The following is a 20,012-nucleotide window of genomic DNA, read 5'->3' on the forward strand; positions in this document are numbered from 1 at the left end:
AAAGAAGAGGAAGGTATAGTATGTAAGGTTTTCCAACTGTATTTGGTCACAGAATTTCCCCCAGTGGAATAACTCACAGAACTAGCGTTTGATGGAAGATATTTTAGGAAACTCTTGTCTCTAGCACACAATTTGGAATTTGCAAAGCATCCACTATGTGCCAGTCATAACTATATACTATAGTTGCATACACGAAAAGACAAAGTTCAGATAAGTGAAATTTAATGTAGTAAGTGCTATAATAGAGATACGTACAAAACGTTATGAAAATACAGAGGAGCAGAGGAACCAAGATCAGTCTTGGGAGTTAATAATATTTAATTTTCTACTTTGAAAATATCTTGAATTTTTTTTTTTAATTTTTTTTTTAACGTTTATTTATTTTTCAGACAGAGAGAGACACAGCATGAACGGGGGAGGGGCAGAGAGAGAGGGAAACACAGAATCGGAAGCAGGCTCCAGGCTCTGAGCCATCAGCCCAGAGCCCGACGCGGGGCTCAAACCCGCGGACCGTGAGATCGTGACCTGAGCCGAAGTCGGACGCTTAACCAACTGAACCACCCAGGCGCCCCGAATGTTTTTTTTTTTTTAACTGTTTCTTTTCCTAATTTTATCATGTGTGTAGTTTTATGTACTCTAGACAACTGGAAACTTCTGGAAGGCTGAGACATGTTTTATGTATTATGTTTGTATTCTCCACAATAGCTAGTGCATGTGGGTCACCAACTAATACTCTGTGGGATCTTTGTCTCCTTTTGTTACAACCCAACTATATAATGTTTCCATTTAAGACCTACTGTGATGTGGCCTTAATCTTCATTTAGGGTTTATTTACCATCATTTCTTTGTTTTTATAATTCGATTCCACACAGTTTCCTTTCCCTTTCTGTTACAAAATTCTTCTGGATCTGTTATCTGTTGAAATTATAACATTCAAGGATTTTCATTCAGTAAGTGGTTTAACAATTTAACTCGAGTTTCCTCTGAGTTACTGCAATGTTTGTTGGAGAGAAAAGAGGGGAATGGAAGGCGTGTTCTCCTTGATACTGAAACCAGAAATGTGCTGAGTTCCACTGGTAAGGCTTTTGAACCCAATGTAGGATCGAGACCCAGCTCTATCACCAAACTTGTCATGCAAATACTAATCTCTCTGTGCCTGTTTCTGGCTGTGTAGAGTGGAGATAAAGACATTGCCTCAAAGAGTTGTCATGAGAGTCACTGGTGTGGTAGAGCCCAGAGTTGAACATAGGACTGACACAGTAGACACTTTATAACCCTTAGCTCTCTTTTTCCGGCTCCCTTTCCTTCCTCTTTTCTCAGTGAAAAAGCACACAGAATATAATTAAATAATTTGTTATTCCAGGTTTAAAGGAACAATGATTATGATAATGACAACAGCAGCAGGAAAAACAACAATTCCATCTAACTCTATTTAACATTACTACATGCCTATGGCACCAGTCTAGGCACATCATGTTAGATGATCTCTGAAATTCTCAAGTGTAGGAGTTAGGTATTATTACTATTTTTATCCCAAAGTTACAGATGAGGGTATTAGGGCACAGATGGAGAATATCTGTAATATAAGGTTTGTCTTTGTTAGTAAAACAGAAGATTGTTATAATAAGACATCCCAGACATGCTTCTCTTTAATACTTTTAATTTAAGATGAATTTCCTTAAACACAAACTAAAAGAACAGTCAATTTTACTGAATTGATTGAAAAATTGTATCTGTTCAGATTCGTATGTCTCCTAGTTCATTTTGGAGACCAGAAATGCTCTTTGAGACCTCATATGTATATATGTTGGATTGTTTTTTGCCACTTTTGTAAAGGGCTGCATGGTACAAATTAAGAGCTTCAGGAAATATATTATCACTTATAGCACTGAGAAAAATTTGCAGAAATTAAAGCATCTTGCTTTCTTCTGAGTTTAATATGATACTCCTACTGCTCTTTTAGTCATGTTACCTTGAGTCTACCCAATCAGGCATACCATAGAACCAATTTACCCATTTTTAAGGTTACAGAGAGAGATCTGTGTCTTTGGACTTGATTTGTATCTGAGATTTGGATTCTAAAACATAATTTCTCCATTAGCAAGTGAGAGGTTTAACCCAGGATTAAATAACTTTTTGACTTTGACACTTACCTGGGCACTAGATATTTGAAGGACCTCTCCACCTCCAAGAGTTTGTATCTGTTCTGTCTGTGGGAGGGGCCTTCCATCCTTCATCCAGGTAATTTTAGGAGTTGGAATTCCAGAAGCAAAGCAGTTAAGTTCAAGTGGATTATTAACAATCACTGATATCTCTACAGGTTCTTCAGATCCATTGATATGAGGTGGTTCTATTTAAAGGGAATTAAAAACAACAACAAAATAAACTTGCTGTTTGATAAAATACTGCTGATTAGAAAAACTTTAAAAGAAAATTCAACTCAAATGTATGTTCATATAATATAAATTGGTTAAAACAAAGATACCAAAATAATTCCTACACGCTATTACCCGTTGTCACTGGCAGTATTTTAAGAGGGATAGATCATGCCTATCATAGATCATGAAGTAAATGGAAAGGTAATTATAGCTCAGCATTTGGGATTCAGATAATTAGAGGAGTCTTACCTAACTGCAAAGATTTGAAAACAATAAAAACTAAAGCCATCTTGTATCATTGTTTAAGGAGACATACTTAAACATAGCAGTGTGTTTTTGTACCTTCTAGATATCTATTGTTTAAAGCAACAGGCAAATGTTGTGGAATTTTGCTATCATCTTTTCCGTGCAGAACTGTAAGAGGAAACAATGACTAAGCAGAAGAAAAAACGGTTACATTTGGAGACTATTTCTGCATAAAACACATTTGTTATGTCTGGGCAGAAATAATTTCCTTTTTTGTTATTTATATTTCTAAATTACCTTTCTCAAGAGGATGTTAAAGAATCTAAACACTTGGAAGAAACATTAACGTTCCTTAGTCCAACTACTCTCAAGTTTAGGAATCCCTTTAAAACAGTCTTTCCATACAATGATCATTCAAGTTTTCTATGAACATTTCCAGCTTACTATTTCACAAGGCAGCCAAAATAGTTGTTGGACAGCTCCAAGGATTAGACTTTTTTTTTTTTTTTTTTTTTAAATAAGGCACACAGTTTAAAACAGAGGTTTACAGCAGAACATCTGGAGTCAAAGAGCCTGAGTTTGGAGTCCTGGCTCCAACAATTATTAGGTTAGTGCATTTGGGCAAACCTCTAAAATAAGGACAGCACTATTATTTAACTAATAGGATCATGGTGAGCATTCGATGAGATAATGTATAAACTACACAGTTCTCTTGTGTTTCTGAATATGTTTTATTTTATAATTAAAGGTTTTAAAAAAGTTATTACTATTTCAATGTCTACCACAGCTCTTGGTATTTTTTTTCTTTCAAATTTTTATTAAATTCTGGTTAGTTAGCATATGGTGTAATATTGTTTTCAGGAGTAGAATCTAGTGATTCATCACTTACATACAATATCCAGTGCTCAATACAAGAGCCCTCCTCATTACTCACCACCCAGCTATTGGTATTATTATTAAAACCTGCTTACTTAAAGAAAAAAAATCCACCCATGGTTTTCATTTTCCTTTCTGGAGAAAGATAATACATTAAATCTATACTCCTTTTCAGATTGTAATTAAGAAGTCAGAGTTTCTTAACCACTGACCCGTTCTTTTTTACTTTCTTCCATCTTATGTATTGCTGTCAAAATCCATTTTATTAAGTGCATTTTAGAATGATCCAAAATTTCTTATTTAAAGTATTTCAGTGTCTCCATGTTGCTTGCTGAATTAAAGAAAAACTCCTTATCATGGCTTCCAAAGCTTCATCAATAAGGCCTTTATTTATCTTTATAACATTATGTACTTTTAATATACTTATATGTAACCTAGGCTTCAAATTAGACTACTTCTTTTCCCTCAACAAGTCCAGCCTTTTCTTGCTCTGTGACTTTACTAATGTTATTCCTTCTACTGGAACGTTCTCCAATAGCCCCATCCCCTAATTGAGCATGTTCAAATACTATCAAGGTCACAGTAAGGTCATTAAATTTATCTGTAGAAACTATAAATCCTCTCTTGATTCTCTCCACATCGACAATAAAATTTCTATCCCGTATCACTCAAAAGCACTTATCTGATTTTCCATTTGACTTACAGTCAATTCTTTATTCCTTTTACTTATTGGTTATTTACCATGTGCCAATCGCTGTGGATGCAAAGACTAATCAGGCATAGCCTTTAGCCTCAAAAGCTTACAGTCACTAGATTGAAAATAACAGCAGCGTAATAGAAACAACATGCTCCCACCTGATTCAAACCCCGGTCACCAGGTCTTACAGATGTTAAGTGATTGTGAACAATTTTATTCTGGGACTTGTTCATACGTCTTATACTTTGGACAGAATAGGAGGTGCACATACTCTGATGACTCCAGAACTTATGCTTTTAGCTTAGATCTCTCTTCCGAGCTCAAGACCCATACACCTAATTATCAGATAAACATCTCCAGTGAAATGTTTGGACACTACTTCACTCTCAACATGTATTCAGACTGAACCTGTTATCTTATCCCTCCAAACCTGGTCCTTTTCCAGCATTTCCTGCATTTATGTGATGGATCTATCAATCATTCAGTCACATAAGCCCGAAACTAGGAGTCATTTTTGATATCTTCTTCTTCATCACTCTCCTGTGTCCAAATCCTCATGTAAGTCCTACTACTTCTACCTGAAATCATTTCTAAATACATTTTTCCTCTCACCTCCATTACTAATCTGAGTTACAATACTATTTACTTGGACTAACATCGCCTCTTTTCTGGATCTAGGCACCCACCCAATATTATCTACCTCTTTGTTTCTTTCACATTATCAGAGCCAGTTTTGTTGGGGCTATCAGTAAAAACTACATTTCCTAGCCTCTGTAGTAGATAGTAGACGGAGTGATATGTGACGATTCTGAGCAATGAGATATAAATGGAAGTGGTTTTGTGGGACTTCTAAGAAAATCTCTAGAGGAGCAACTCTTCACCCTGCCTATTTTTCCTGTTCTGTTGTTGAATCTACTGATGCTGGTGGTGAGCGCACAATGCATGATCACTGACAACCATGATGTAAAGGTCAAGAGAACTGTAAATATCTGAACTGGTTAACCAACACAGCTACTGCCTACCTCTAGACATCTCACTCAGCAAGAAAAACAAAAGTTACTTGTTCAAGCTGCCATACTTAGCCTCTGCTATTCACAGCCAAACACAATTCCTAACAATACATGGGTCTCTCAGAATCCACTCTTGTCCTGCTCCAAGTAGCTCTCCACTTTGCACTCAGAGTGGTCTTTTCAAACTGCAACTCTACTCATGGCATTCCACTTACTAGAACTTTTAATGGCTTCCCATTGTTCTATGATAAAAACCAAACTCTTAATGTGGTCAACAAACCCCTTCACAGCCTGGACCCTGTCGAAACTCCTTAGCTTTACTTTGTATGAGCATTTTCCCTTGTTTTCATCATTCTTCTTACACTGGATTTTTCAGAACCACTAATCCACCATGACACCTCCCACCATGTGGAGAGCATTAAGCTAAGAATAGCCGTTCCCCAGGTTAAGATGGTTACTTTCAGATTTGGAGTGTAGCGCTAATCCAAGTAAAGAGTTTTTCAGGTTTTTAATGGAATTAGCTTTCAACAGATGTTGAAATGCTGAAACTTCTCATCTTTCTGCTGAGCCAGTTTTCAAATCTGTTTTAAGAAAATATTATCCTTATAAACCCTGCAGCTAAAAAGGTTGTTCTTTGTACACTATGCTAACAGTATCACTGATATTTTCTTCCTTAGTTTTCTACGTCGAGAAATGCTCTGGGTTGTGATTCTGCTGCTGGGTTCTTGAATTCCTAGAGGAGTATGCTTTCTCTCTTACCACACTGCCACGTGTTGGACCGGGCCATATGCTGCATACATGGTAGGTGTTCAGCACTTCTTTGTTGCATGATGACTAGAAACATGCCTGGCACATAATGTATAGTCAATGTACAAGATCACATTTCTGTCATCTCTTGTTATTCCTGATACTCTGTGAATTGGTGTACCGGAATTTGTTACTCCACCCCTCCTTACAGATGCACACTTTCTTGTGTCTTTTGTCTCTAAATACCCTGGAGTAGCACCTCCACTACCACCCTTCATTCTATGGAACACCTGTCTACACCGCAGTCTCCTCTTTGTTTGTTTAGATAGTATTATGCCTCCCTCTACAGTTAAAACCCCTTTTATTTATTTTTTAAATTTTTTTAATGTTTATTTATTTTTGAGACAGAGAGAGACAGCATGAACAGAGGAGGGTCAGAGAAAGAGGGAGACACAGAATCTGAAACAGGCTCCAGGCTCTGAGCTGTCAGCACAGAGCCCGACGTGGGGCTTGAACTCACGGACCGCGAGATCATGACCTGAGCCGAAGTCGGACGCTTAACCAACTGAGCCACCCAGGCTGCCCCAGTTAAAACCCCCTTTAATGAAGCTAGCAAGTATCTAATTCCATTCGATTCAATCCAACGAATAAACCTCACGTGTCAAATGCCAAGCTAAATCTTGGGAATACAGCAATAAGAAAGATGGGTACTGCCCATCACAGAGCTTAACTAAGGATGTAGCAGACTTTTAACGTTATCCAAATGATTAAATTGGTATAGGTACTAAGAGAAAGATTACAGGGCATCCTGAAAACATAGGCTAGCCTCTTGCCAAAATTATTCTTATTGTTCCTTGTGAGGTACATTTTGTTTGCTGAGGAGGCTGATGTTTTACGGACATTGTAGTGAAAAAACAAACTAAACTCCAAAAATAATTAATTATTAAAATAGTTTATCTCATTCATCCTCATTTCTCTTCCAAAGTCAAAATTTTTTATTTCAAGTAAATGGGGTGTTTTCTCTTTATAGTAATTGTTTGTGTGTAGAACATTGTAATACTCATTTCAAACATTCATTTTAATGCACACAAGAGTAAATGGAAGTAGACTCTTTGAAATGACTATGATAACTATCATCTATAATTGGATCACTTGGAAAGATTGTGTGAAAGAACATAAAATAGTATACATACTATGCTTTTCCATCAAACTGCAATTTATCAAGAGCGTTTTGTTCATGAAAAAATTTAAAAATCTACTTAGCGATTGGTTGTATGACTTTGTTAATGAATAATGTTTTACAAGTAGAAGTTTTCATCTTTTAAACAGAGGGGAAACAAAATAATTTAAATTTAACATGCTTCAGGTAAGAGTAAACCTAGATAGGGGCACCTGGGTGGCTCAGTCGGTTAAGCATCCAACTTCGGGTCAGGGCATGAACTCATGGTTTGTGGGTTCAAGCCCTGTGTCAGGCTCTGTGCTGACAGCTCAGAGCCTGGAGCCTGCTTTGGACTGTATGCCTCTTCCTCTCTCTCTGCCCCTCCCCTGCTCACACTCTGTTTCTCTCTCTCTTAAAAATAAACATTAAAAATTACAAAAAAAAAAGAGTAGGGATGCCTGGGAGGCTCAGTTGGTTAAGCGTCCAACTTTGGCTCAGGTCATGTCTCACAGTTTGTGGGTTTGAGCCCCGTGTCAGGCTCTGAGCTGTCAGCACAGAGCCTGGAGCCTGCTTCGGCTTCTATGTCTCCCTCTGTCTCTGCCCCTCCCTTGCTCATGCTCTTTCTCAAAAATAAAATAAACACACACACACACACACACACAAAGAGTAAACCTAGGTAAATTACAAAACAGAAATGTGAAATGCAATGAATATTTATAAATTTTGTCGCTGTAGTAAGTGATTCTAAGAATTACATTTATTTACTAAATCTCTATTGTCACTTGTTTCCCAATTATTGAATGTTTACCTACCCAGGACCTTCAGGTTAAAGTGTTTGCTGACTTCTCCAGCTTCATTTGAGGCAATGCAGATGTACCTTCCTGAATCTTCAGTCTCTGCTTTGATAAGCTGAAGAACCATTCCTTGAGTGCTTACTGTCAGACGGGTATTAAGACCCAGAGGCTGGCCATCTCTAAGCCAAGACATCCTGGGAGTTGGAGTTCCATCTGTAAAGCACGCCATGGAGGCGGAACTACCCTTGACAACTGTGATCTCCTCTGTTCCCATCGCATTGTCCAGATTTGGTGGCACTATATAGAAAACAACAGGTAAAACTTACACATCTATTATAAATTGAGACCAACTTAGATTAAAAAAAATTTTTATGGTTCAGTTAGTTCTATAGTATTTCTGTGATCTACTAAAATATAGAATTTAAAATAGCATATAAATAATTACTGCCTATTATAAAAAAAAGTATTGGATAGGCTAAATAGTAATCTCCCAAAATATTAGCAATGAAACCTCAGGACTGTTTTCTTGCAGAACATACAAAATTAAACTGTTTTAAGTTTTGGCCATTTTTGAACTTTTTAGGTTTGTCTCTTTAATTTGTTATAATGCATATTATAATTACAGAAGTATACTTTCAACTGCTGCATGTGGAATAAATAAAATAATACCAATTTCTAGAGTAAGTTTTATATAACCCATCAAAATTCATTTGTAGGCTGTAGTAAATTGTTCCTTAACTATTCTCAGATGTTCTTTGGGATGTAGAAATTTGGACCAGTAAATCTTAATATTTCAGAAATGGAATGTTTTAGGTTGTCTCTCCATCTACACACATACACACACAAAGACATATATATATGCATATTCATTTATATTTTAAATACTCTGAATGTACCACTAATATTATTAGAAAACATTCTGAACTTTCTCTTTGTATGAAAAGACTGGTCCTTGTGTTAGGATTGAAATGCAATTTTTAAAAATTTAGATTTGACTTAATGCAAGATTCCAGGTTAGAAGAGTATTTTGACAGATAGTATGTTCCAATATGGACCCTTTGGGAGAAAACACATTCTTTCCTAGTTACTAAAATCGTATTTTACCAGTTCTTCTGATATGTCAATATCTAAATATAAGCCTTTTGCTTAATATTGGACACATAGTAAAATACTAGGGGCATCTTCGTGACATACCAAAAACTTGAAGACTATAATGTTTATTATCCACCCCAGCTCTGTTGGAGGCCACACAAGTGTACTCAGCAACATCAGACACCTGAGCTCTCACAATCCTGAAAAACAATTTGACCCCATATTTCATAATTTAATCCCATTCAACATATACAAAGAAAATATTTCTGATTTATACACAGATTATGAGTTATGCTGGGAAATTTTAGTTATGAGGGTTACAAAATACAGATGCCTCAAATGCAATTTGTTCCACAAAGTTAATCAGGCACTGACAGTATGCTATTAAAAATATAATATAATTTAAGAGTGAATATTTTTCAAATATACATTAATAAAGAATGATGCTAACGTGAAAATCACATGATTGTGGTAGGCATCTTCGTATTACCTTTCCATAGAAAGTTTTATCTAAAATAGTAGTTCTTGGAAATACATATGTGATACATACATCTGTCTATGCAAGACCTGTTTGATACAAATTTACTAAAATGTGAGCATTTAAATAAGAATAAAAAACCATTTCAATTTTATTGTTGTTATCCTCTCTCTTCTAAAAAGATAGTGAAAGGGAAAAATAAACAACAGCGAAACCTTATGAAAAAAACATTTCTTAAACACCATTTAGATGAGGTTAAAGCCTACAGTCACAGTGACTTTATCTGTCTAGCAAATCACACAAAATCAAAGCTTACCTGATAACCTGCCCTCCTGAGAGCAACCGGATATGGGAGGAGAGAGGCAGAGGAAGTCCATTCTTTAGCCAGTTGATCTGTGGTAGGGGTGTCCCTGTGGCTCTACATTCAATATTTATTGAAGTATCCACCAAAGCCATTAGTTTCTCTGCTTCTTCTTTATTACCCCTAATTGCGGGTGGAACTATGTTCCGCAGAAAATGAGAATGAGAGAGAGAATGGGTGGGGTGTGCATTACTAGTTCAAATCATTTCAACTACAATTGTCCATACTGCTGCTTATCCCAAAAGGAAACAGCAGTGACATCAGATTTTAAAACTAAATGCTCCAGACACCTACTGCTAGAATTTTTATTTCTCCTGATAGATTCCTAAGGTGGGATAGTCAAAAGAGAGTGAAATTTCACATTTACCGTAGACATTCAAGTTAAAAATTCGGTCTTCTTCTCCAGCAGGATTAGTAGCGACGCATGTGTATTTCCCCACATTGGATGGGAGAGCTCCGTAAATGTTTAATGTGCTGCCATCTGCAGTCACCCTATAGAAAATGCCACAATAAAGGCACTGAGATGATTCATGTGAAGCTTAGAGCTTGAAAACTCACTCTGGGTTATTGTATTCTTTAAAGAAATACCACCATAAAATGCACCTTCATCTTAGATATATAATGGTTCATATCTTTTTCACTAAGTATACGGAGGTCTGTTAAACTCAGAGCTAGTAAAACTGGAGATTTCAGGCAACCAACTGAAATTCTACAGAACCAACTAAAATTCACGTCCTATATCTGCCACCTCCTTATGAGAAAAACTGGGAACGAGTGAAATCAGATTGGGAATTTCTCTATCCCAATCAAAGACATGTTTTTCTCAAAGTTAATATACTTTTTTCTTACCCATATAAAATTAAACAAAAATTATTAAACAAAATTTATTAAACAAAAAATTTTTTAAAAATTCTGGTATGAAATTTGAAGAATGTTACAAGAAACTAAAAAAATATCAAAAAGTAACTATATATGACTTAGTAATATTTTTAATGGGAAGGAGAATAGGATAGCTTATTAAACTGTGACAACTATTTTGTAGAGGTATATTTTGCAAAAATTTTTCTACATATTGCTAGAGCTTTTTCTTTGAATTACATAATAGTAAATAACTATACTGTTAGATTGTCAAAGATATTTAAGTTAAGATTATTGCATTATTTATCCCCTTCACACACCATTAATTATCAAATAAAACTTTGATATAAAACTTCCTGTGTTTTAGAAAGAGATTAAATGGCTTTCTAAAGTTATTCCTACAATAGTGATTTTATTAGAATCCTCCAATGTCAAAAGTAAATGCTCCACTTCTACCCTATCATGTTATGTCATATGATTGCCAAAAATTACAATATTATCTGAGTCTAATGTATTTTTCATTTTCAAAATATCAATTTTAAAATTAAATGAGTTTAATCATATGAATAAACAAAAAGCAAGTTGCCATAAGCAAAGGGAAATGGAAGCTGACCTTGAAAAAATTACTTTATTTGATTGGCAAATTGTTCCACTTACAAACCATATATACTTATTTGCAGAGCTGTTAACAAATATTCAGTAAGTTAGATATAAGAACAAGTGCATTTGGGATCTTATTGTAAGAGACGAGTGACTGATCATAAATTCTTAGGTGCAAATATTACATAAGATCTTAGGTCCTACCACGTTTCTGGTGCTTGGCTTGCAATACGGTTGATATCAGTTGATTTAATAAAAATAATTAAATACTTGTTAACTATTGAGATATGTCCACACCAAAGAAATAAAACTTAAAATGTATCTCTAAAATATTATTTGGTAATGTACTCAATCTTCTAAAGGGAACAAATATCTAAATTTTAATATAAAATGACTTCAAAGAAAATAACATTTACTTATCATTATTTTTAAATTTTTTTTTAACGTTTATTTATTTTTGAGACAGAGAGAGACAGAGCATGAACGGGGGAGGGTCAGAGAGAGGGAGACACAGAATCTGAAACAGGCTCCAGGCTCTGAGCTGTCAGCACACAGCCCGACGCGGGGCTCGAACTCACGGACCGTGAGATCATGACCTGAGCTGAAGTCGGCCGCCTAACCGACTGAGCCACCGAGGCGCCCCAACATTTACTTATCATTTTTTAAATCATGTATATTCAATTCATTGACTAGAAAACAGTCCAAACCCTAAATCTAAAATATTGATTTAAAATTATAAAGTGTATAATACATTTAATTAATGCTTATTTATGCATCTGATTCTTCAAATATGTGTATACAATGGGGCTTTTGTGATGAAGTAATCTAGTAGAGATTAGAATTCTGGACTGTTCTTCTAAAGGTATTTGTTTTTGAAAGTAACAGGAGCAGGAAGCCCTGGAGAAGGAAGTGGGAGCAGGAAGCCCTTACCATGTAATTATCTCATCTCTGTATAGTTTGTTGCATGGGTAACAAGTACCAGCAGAAAATGGGATTTAGACAAATCACTACAAGGAATGAACTAGGTTATGATGATATTGTCTCTTTTTGCAAAATGAGCCAAGCACTCATTGATGCTGATGGATGAGGGAAATGCGTGCGCGCGCGCGCACACACACACACACACACACACACACACACACACACACTTTTAAGCAATTCTCTAAGGAGGGTTTCTGTGTCCAATTCTTCAAAATGTTATCTTTTCTCTTTCTAAATACAATGATTGCCAAATTCCCATGGCACTGAATTTGGTATTATTCATGTGAAATTTGAAGAATAAAGGCATTGAAGAATATCTTACAATTAATGATGTAAAGATTCTTTTAAAACATACCGGATTCTTTCTGTTTCACTGCTATTTATGGGCTTTCCATCTCTAAGCCATTGAATAAGTGGGGTGGGAATGCCACTTGCCATGCAGGTCAGCTCAACATTTTCCCCTAGAAGAACACTGACTTCACTTGCAATTTCAGCACCAGCAATACTTGGAGGAACTTTGGGAAAATGATTAAGATTCTCATTAACAAAACACAAGATTATAAATTCCAATGAATAATAGAATCATAGAACAAAATGCCATCTTTATTTCATATTTTTCCTAGGTTGTGGTTAAAGATCCAACTATTGTTATCCTCATAAATTATTTTATTTGTTTTTACACTTATTTATTTTTAATGTTTATTTTTTTTTTTTTTATTTTTAAGTAGGCTTCACGTCCAGCACAGGGCCCAACATGGGGCTTGAATTCACAACCCTGAGATCAAGACCTGAGTTGAGATCAAGAGTTGGATGCTTACCCTGCTGAGCTACCCATGGGCCCCCATAAATTACTTTTAAATGAGGAATGATTAGAGGAAACAGTTCAATAATCCTGTTATATTTGTAAGTTGATACAATTATTTAGTCACACAAGCTAGTGACAAATCTACCTCATGGGCACCCTTCCTGGCCAAATGAATCACTTTTAGATTAAATCCTCAATATAGTTCAGAATTAGAACAGCTCAGGAGTGTGTTTTATGAAATCTTGGCATCAATGTCTGAGAAGAGTATCTAGGTTGGTTATTTCTCTCTTCATAATGCAATTTAAATATTATTCATTCTGAACAATGGATAGACTTGTAGGTTTCAAGATCCAATTATTTCTTCTATACTCTTTCTAGCCAGCTTTGCTTTTCACGTTAATGATTTGATTGAGAAATAATGTCTAACAAAAATATTGACAATGGTATCAAGCAGAAACACATCTGAATTCCTCTTCTAAATAATTATGGTGGTATGCTGGAGGTAGTGCACACCAGCTCGCAAGAGCCAATTTTATACATCTTCCCTACTCCATGTTCAGTGACGTCATATTGGGAGCTTGAAATGGGTCACAATGGGAATAATTACACCATAGAAGCTGGCAAATGATTGGCTACAAATCAGGACCTTTTTGTCTGCAGAGTCAGTTGTTAAATATTTAACAGCACATCCCTACGTAAATTTGAAGAATTTACAGTTACTAAATTAGTCAAATCAATAGGAGTTTTAATGAGACTCCTAAAATGAGTAGCTAATATATGACAATCACTGGACTAGGCCCTACACATGTATTTGTAGTCCTGAGATATGATTACATACATAAAGTATCTGATGAAATGTTTGGTCATACCACATTACCCATGATTACCACTTATTATTGTTAATGCATTAAACTAAATTAGACATAATCCCTGACCCTGAATCTCCGAATAGTTATTTTTCTCATCTTACTTCTGAAATCTCAAAGCATCCCTAATCAGAGAAACCATCGATAGTCATAGATTTATTTCAATTTTTCCTAGTTTTAATTTTTAGTTGATGGTTCTTAATCTTTACAATATATACATTTATGAAATCATTACACTGTGCAACTTAAACTTATACAATGTCATATGTCAATTATATCTCAATAAAACTAAAATAAATATTTTTGAAGTTAGCTTTAGCAAAGCACAAAATAGGTAGAAAATATTCAATTACTTTTATAATTTATGAGAAATTCTTTTCATAGTAACTGTAATAAAATCAGAAAAAGCCAGCATTCAACTTAGTTTCAAGTTAGACTTCTACTCCAATTTAAACACTAGGCCAAAAGTAATAATCAGAGGTTTACTGAAAATGGAAAGTATGAAAGTTCTCCATCCATCTAGTGGTCAGCATTATGTTGAAACATAGTAGGTGTTAATTAAGTTGGTTAAGTGCAGAATGAATTAATGCTCCTATGCTCACCCCAAAATAGTAAAAAATCTATGCTTACTTGAAATTTAACCAATCCCTGACTTGCAGTTAGAACACAGTACAATCTCTTCATAAGTTAATCTTACTTATCTTATCTATATAAATAAAAACAGATCTATAGGCTTGGCTCAAAACAAGTTATACCAGATTAAAATAAATAAGTAAGTCAATAGAATATATACTATTGGAAAATCATTTCAGTAAAAATGAAAAAATATAGAGATTATGACACATCTATTATTCTTTTTTCCAGTTATGACCATTTTCATGAAAGTACAACTCTACTGATAAATATAGGATAGAAAATTGACAATATTTTTTGTATATCTAAAGTTATTTTGTAAGTCACATCATTAGACAGTGCTTATATCTCAACAAAACTGGAGAAAAGAAAATATCCAAAAAATTACAAAGAAAGGTATTTTCAATCAATTATAAATGATCTCTTTAGATGTAGTCTTATTTGTTTTATAGGTAGAATATAATAAAGAAACTGAAGGTGAATCAGAGTGTACCCCACATACCTTTTTAAAATTTTTTTTAAGTAAGCTTTATGCCCAATGTGTGGCTGAACTCACAAAGTCACATGCTCTACTGACTTAGCCAGACAGGAGCCACCCATACCCCACATACCTTGAATTGAAAGAATGTAATTTTTCTGTGCTTTTCCCTCCATATTTGATGCAATGCATGTATAGTTTCCACTATCTGAATGTTGAGACCGGGCGATTTGGAGTTTGCTACCTCCAGACAAAATATGTACTTCAAGTGAGTCAGAATTTTCTAGAGGTGAAAACAAAGCAAAACAAAACATAAAAAGCTCTTATTTTAACGTCTCTGCAATTCACCATAATATACCTTATTTTATGTGGCAACTATAGTTCTTAAGTGTTCTTCCTTTGTACTTTCATTTTAAATGGGATACCTCTTTGAAAAAACAAGAAAGAAAAATCTCTACGTAATGAATACTATTAGTTATTATTAGTTATCATTATTAGTTACTAGTAATTAGACTTTCTGAAGTAAACACAGCTATAAGCATAGTACTGAAAATGTACTAGTTTCTTCATTAGTAAATTAAGGGCAAAAGAAAACAAAACAAAAAAAGCACAGCTATATTACCGATGGGCTTGTGGTTCTTCAACCAGGCTATCGTGGGAGGCGGGATTCCAGTGGCATCACATGTTAAGGTCACAGGATTGCTGATCGTCTCAACAACCACTTCATTTTCAGGCCCTTCGATACTGGGTGGCACTGTGAAAAGACAGAAGAAAATGTTGTGTCCTCATTAAGCTAATTCAGGACACTTTTGCATTGGCACATCTGGGGGAAAAAGAGCTGTATTAGAGGCAGATGCTCACCATATACATTGAGGTGGAAATTTTTATCATCCCGTCCTGCTACATTTATAGCTCTACATACATACTGGCCTGTGTCAGATACCTAAAAGAAAAAGATACTATTGTATGTGCTCCATTAAGTTACAGATGACCAATCACACTGTTCGCGTGTAGATTAAATCATAAGTCATCTTTATGCTCCAATGCCCCAGTTCTTTTTTCTTTTTTTTAGTTTTATTTATTTATTTTGAGAGAGACACCATGAATGGGGGAGGGGGAGAGAGAGAGGGAGAGATAGAGAATCCCAAGGAGGTCTGCACCATCAGCGCAGAGCCTGATGCAAAGCTCCATCCCAGGGACCATGAGATCATGACCTGAACCAAAACCAAGAGTTGGATGCTTAACCGACTGAGCCACCCAGGCACCCCTCCAATGTCCCAATTAATTGCCTTCTACAATCCTGCTTTTAAAAAATAAACAAACAAATAAAATTTAAAAGGTAAAGAAAGAAAGAAAAATAAGGTCAATAGCATTGATGATGCTGTTTTTAAATAAGAATTGTCACTGCAGTAAAGGGAATGCAACTGCCAATGCTTTCTTCCACAATCCCACCAAGGAGTCATGACACACGAACAAGAATAAAAGATGCACCTCAGCTTCCTTGATCTGCAGCATTTGTCCATCTGCTAAAATCTCCAAGCGAGTGGATTCTGTTATCATCTGCCCATTCTTATACCAGGTGATGACTGGAGGGGGCACGGCGTTCGACTCACACTCCAGTGACACTGAGGTCCCCTCTCTTACGTTAACTACAGAAAGAGATTCACCGCCATGATCTTTAATGCTTGGGGGCACTGAGGGAGGGAAACAAGAGCAGAAGGATTTTTTTTTGTTGTTTCATTAAGATGCTCAGACAGAAAATCTCTAATACTAGTTTAAAAATGAAAGAATTTTATGAGGAGAATAAAGACAAACCATAGACAGTCAAGGAAACTTTTTTCTTGCTTTCACCAGCTTGGTTGATAGCAATACAAGTGTATTCACCACCATCAGATACCTTGGCCCGAATAATTTGCAGAGTTCGACCACCTGTGGGCAAATACAATGCAAACTGAAGAGCGGCATAGAGGCTGTTTTATTTTATTTTATTTACTTAGTTTTACATGTTTTATTTATTTTTGAGAGAGAGAAAGAGTATGCAGAGGGGCCGAGAGAAATAGAGAATTTTAAGCAGACTCCACACTGTCAGCACAGAGCCTGATGTGGAGATCGAACCCACAAACCATGAGATTATGACCTGAGCAAAAATCAAGAGTTGGACGCATAACCCACTGAGCCACCCAGGTGCCTCTAGCAGTTGTTTTAATAACTATTTCTGTCAGTAAGATAAACAGCAAAATATATCCTTTTTCTAACAGATTTCCTATTCAAAAGCAAAGAACTAAATTGAATTGTCTTCAATCCTTCTTTTCCCTTTGATTTCAGTATTTATTCTACTTCCTTATAAAGGAAGAAATTCAGAAATTTTTTCTCTCCAGTAACCATAGGGAGTAGAACTGTTTGATACAGGTTCTAGCGAGCACACAGTAATTACACTATAGTCAAGATATGTTAAATCTCCCACAGTGTAGAAGTGATTGTCTGTTGGTCTATTTATCTATCCTCAAGGAGCTTTAGGACTGATTAAAAACAACCACTGATTTTATCCAATGAAATCACCCTTTTACTAGTCTATCACCCACAAGGAGTCTATCACCCGCAGGTTGTTCCTAAATGTCACAATTTCTTGAAAGTAGACCTTGTTACTATACATTCTCACTAAAACCATAAATCTGTACAATGTTATCCTAATGGCCCCAAATGGGTAAAGAGAGGCATTTAATGTGAAAAAATAAAAGGAACAAGATAGGGGGGCCTGGGTGGCTCAGTCAAACATCTGACTTCGGCTTAGGTCATGATCTCACAGTTCATGAATTTAAGCCCCACGTGGGGCTCTCTGCTGTCAGCATGGAGCCTGGAACCTGCTTCGGATTCTCTGTCCCCCTCTCTCTTTGCCCCTGCCCTGCTTGCACACTCTCTCCTCCTCTGTCAAAAATAAATAAACATTAAAAAAAAAAAAGGAACAAGACAAAAGTTTGGGAAAAGACTAAGTTGGTGCCATTTGTATTGAGAAAAGTGAGAAGGTTTTGCCCACCTTTTAAGAGTAATAACTTCCTTACCAGGCACAATGAGAGCATTTGTATTTAGCTTGATAGGCTGTTCATTCTTGAGCCAGCTGAGATCAGGAGGTGGAAAACCAGAGACCTCACAGGTCAAAGAGATGAAATTGTTCACCACAACAGTGAGATTTTCAGGGTTAGGACCGATGACACTTGGAGGAACTATAAAAGTAAACATATTAAAAGTGAAATCTGATATTATCAGCAATACATATTCCAATTTGTTAATATAAGCCTGATCGCCATAGTCTGCTAACACACTGACTTAGTGATACTGTTATTTTGCTGTCTCTTCTAATTCCCTAATGCCCTCATCAAACTAATTTCCATCAGTTTTGTTTTTCCCAATTGAAAGAGGATACTAGAATTTTCAAAGACAGAATTATTGTGCATTTTATGTGTAAAATGTAGCAGGCAATTCCTAATATGGTTTTGTTAATGTACAAAGAAAGACCTAACAGCACTTTTTATTCAGTACATTTGAATATTCTTGTATTTAATATTACATTTTTATTTAAGGTTTTATCTTAATGCGTATAGCAACAGTAAAGTAGAAATTTAATTTTAGGGTGTCTATCAACAAATCATACAGGTTATTTTGACGATGTAAATAAGTGACTTTCAAGATGAGCAGAAAATTTAAGAAATAAACAATGTTATGGTTTATTGTTCAAAACAAAAAAAGATTTCCAAAAGCAAAAGCAGTGCAAAGAAAAAGTGGAATAAAAAAGAATAGGATTAATAATGCAATGCTATTTATGCATATTAAAACATATGTATATGGAATAGAGTTTTATAAGAATACACAGACATAGATGGTATAACATCTTACACATTCGAATGGTTTTCTATGAAAGGAGAGGGTAAACAGGAGCAAGAAATGGGCATAAAAATGAATGAACTGATTAATAAATAAAAGTAAAAATGGGTCTTGTTCAGGCCAATGGTGAGAGACATGAATGCAATTAACAGAACACTCATTATATTAAGATGAAGGTCTTAAAACAACATCAAAAACAAAAGCAAAACATCAAAAAGGCAAAATTTCTTTTACTATCACATCGTTGTTTATTTTTCACCAATTAATTTTAATATTCATTCATCATTCATTTATTTGACATTTATTAAATATTTACTGTATTGCAGACATTGTGCTAAGTGCTGATGCAGTGTGAAAATGTAATAGATAATGCCCACATAGAGTTAATAGTTTGACATTAAAGACAGACATTGAACTAAAAATAACAGCTAACATTTTTTTGAATGGATATGCTGTGCTCGGCACTGTTCTAAACACTGCACAAATACCATCACACATACATTTCACATATACTATTGACTCCCCACACAACCTTATGTGTTAAATACAGTTCTTATCCTCATATTAGAGATAAGGAAGTGGAGACAGAAAAGTTGGCATCTTGCCTAAGGCTTCACAACTAGTTACTGGAAGAGACCTAAAGACTGTTGTCTGGCTCAAGAGCCCTTATTCTTAGCCACTGTTTTATACTGCCTTGTAATTACAAATGTGATGAGAGTCAATCAGAAGAGTGGGTAACAACAGGGAACTATCCTAATCTGGGGATCAGGAGGAGGAAGTGACATTGAAGAACATACTGAAATACGAACATGAATAAGTTAAGTGAAAGACAGAAAATGGGTGTACTTCCAGAAAGAAGGCACAGCATATACAAAGGTCCAAGTGGAGAAAAGAACACAGCACCTAGAAGACTAGCGTGACCAGAGTTTGAAGAACAAAGTTAGGGGAGATGCACAGAGAATTAAAGGACTAAGGAAAGGTAAGATCTTTTTTTTTAAATTTTTTTTTTAAGGTTTATTTATTTTTGAGAGACAGAGATAGAGCATGAGCAGGGGAGGGGCAGAGAGAGAGGGA

General features: G+C 35.5%; 1 protein-coding gene across 1 annotated transcript in view; it reads right to left on the bottom strand.

Annotated features, from left to right (window-relative positions):
- HMCN1 (hemicentin 1) overlaps positions 1-20,012 on the bottom strand; it is a 465,407-nt gene that overhangs the window by 78,457 nt on the left and 366,938 nt on the right. Inside the window, exons 58-69 of the mRNA XM_042924627.1 lie at positions 18,119-18,280; positions 16,875-16,988; positions 16,551-16,753; positions 15,921-16,002; positions 15,682-15,813; positions 15,193-15,342; positions 12,633-12,792; positions 10,206-10,330; positions 9,794-9,977; positions 9,102-9,199; positions 7,926-8,204; positions 2,154-2,350 (exon numbers count right to left, since the gene is read on the bottom strand). Coding sequence (XP_042780561.1) covers positions 2,154-2,350; positions 7,926-8,204; positions 9,102-9,199; positions 9,794-9,977; positions 10,206-10,330; positions 12,633-12,792; positions 15,193-15,342; positions 15,682-15,813; positions 15,921-16,002; positions 16,551-16,753; positions 16,875-16,988; positions 18,119-18,280 — 1,886 coding nt within the window. The remainder of the gene's footprint in view (positions 1-2,153; positions 2,351-7,925; positions 8,205-9,101; positions 9,200-9,793; positions 9,978-10,205; positions 10,331-12,632; positions 12,793-15,192; positions 15,343-15,681; positions 15,814-15,920; positions 16,003-16,550; positions 16,754-16,874; positions 16,989-18,118; positions 18,281-20,012) is intronic.

The sequence above is a fragment of the Panthera leo genome, chromosome F3, assembly GCF_018350215.1.
Source record: "Panthera leo isolate Ple1 chromosome F3, P.leo_Ple1_pat1.1, whole genome shotgun sequence".
Classification (NCBI taxonomy): domain Eukaryota; kingdom Metazoa; phylum Chordata; class Mammalia; order Carnivora; family Felidae; genus Panthera; species Panthera leo.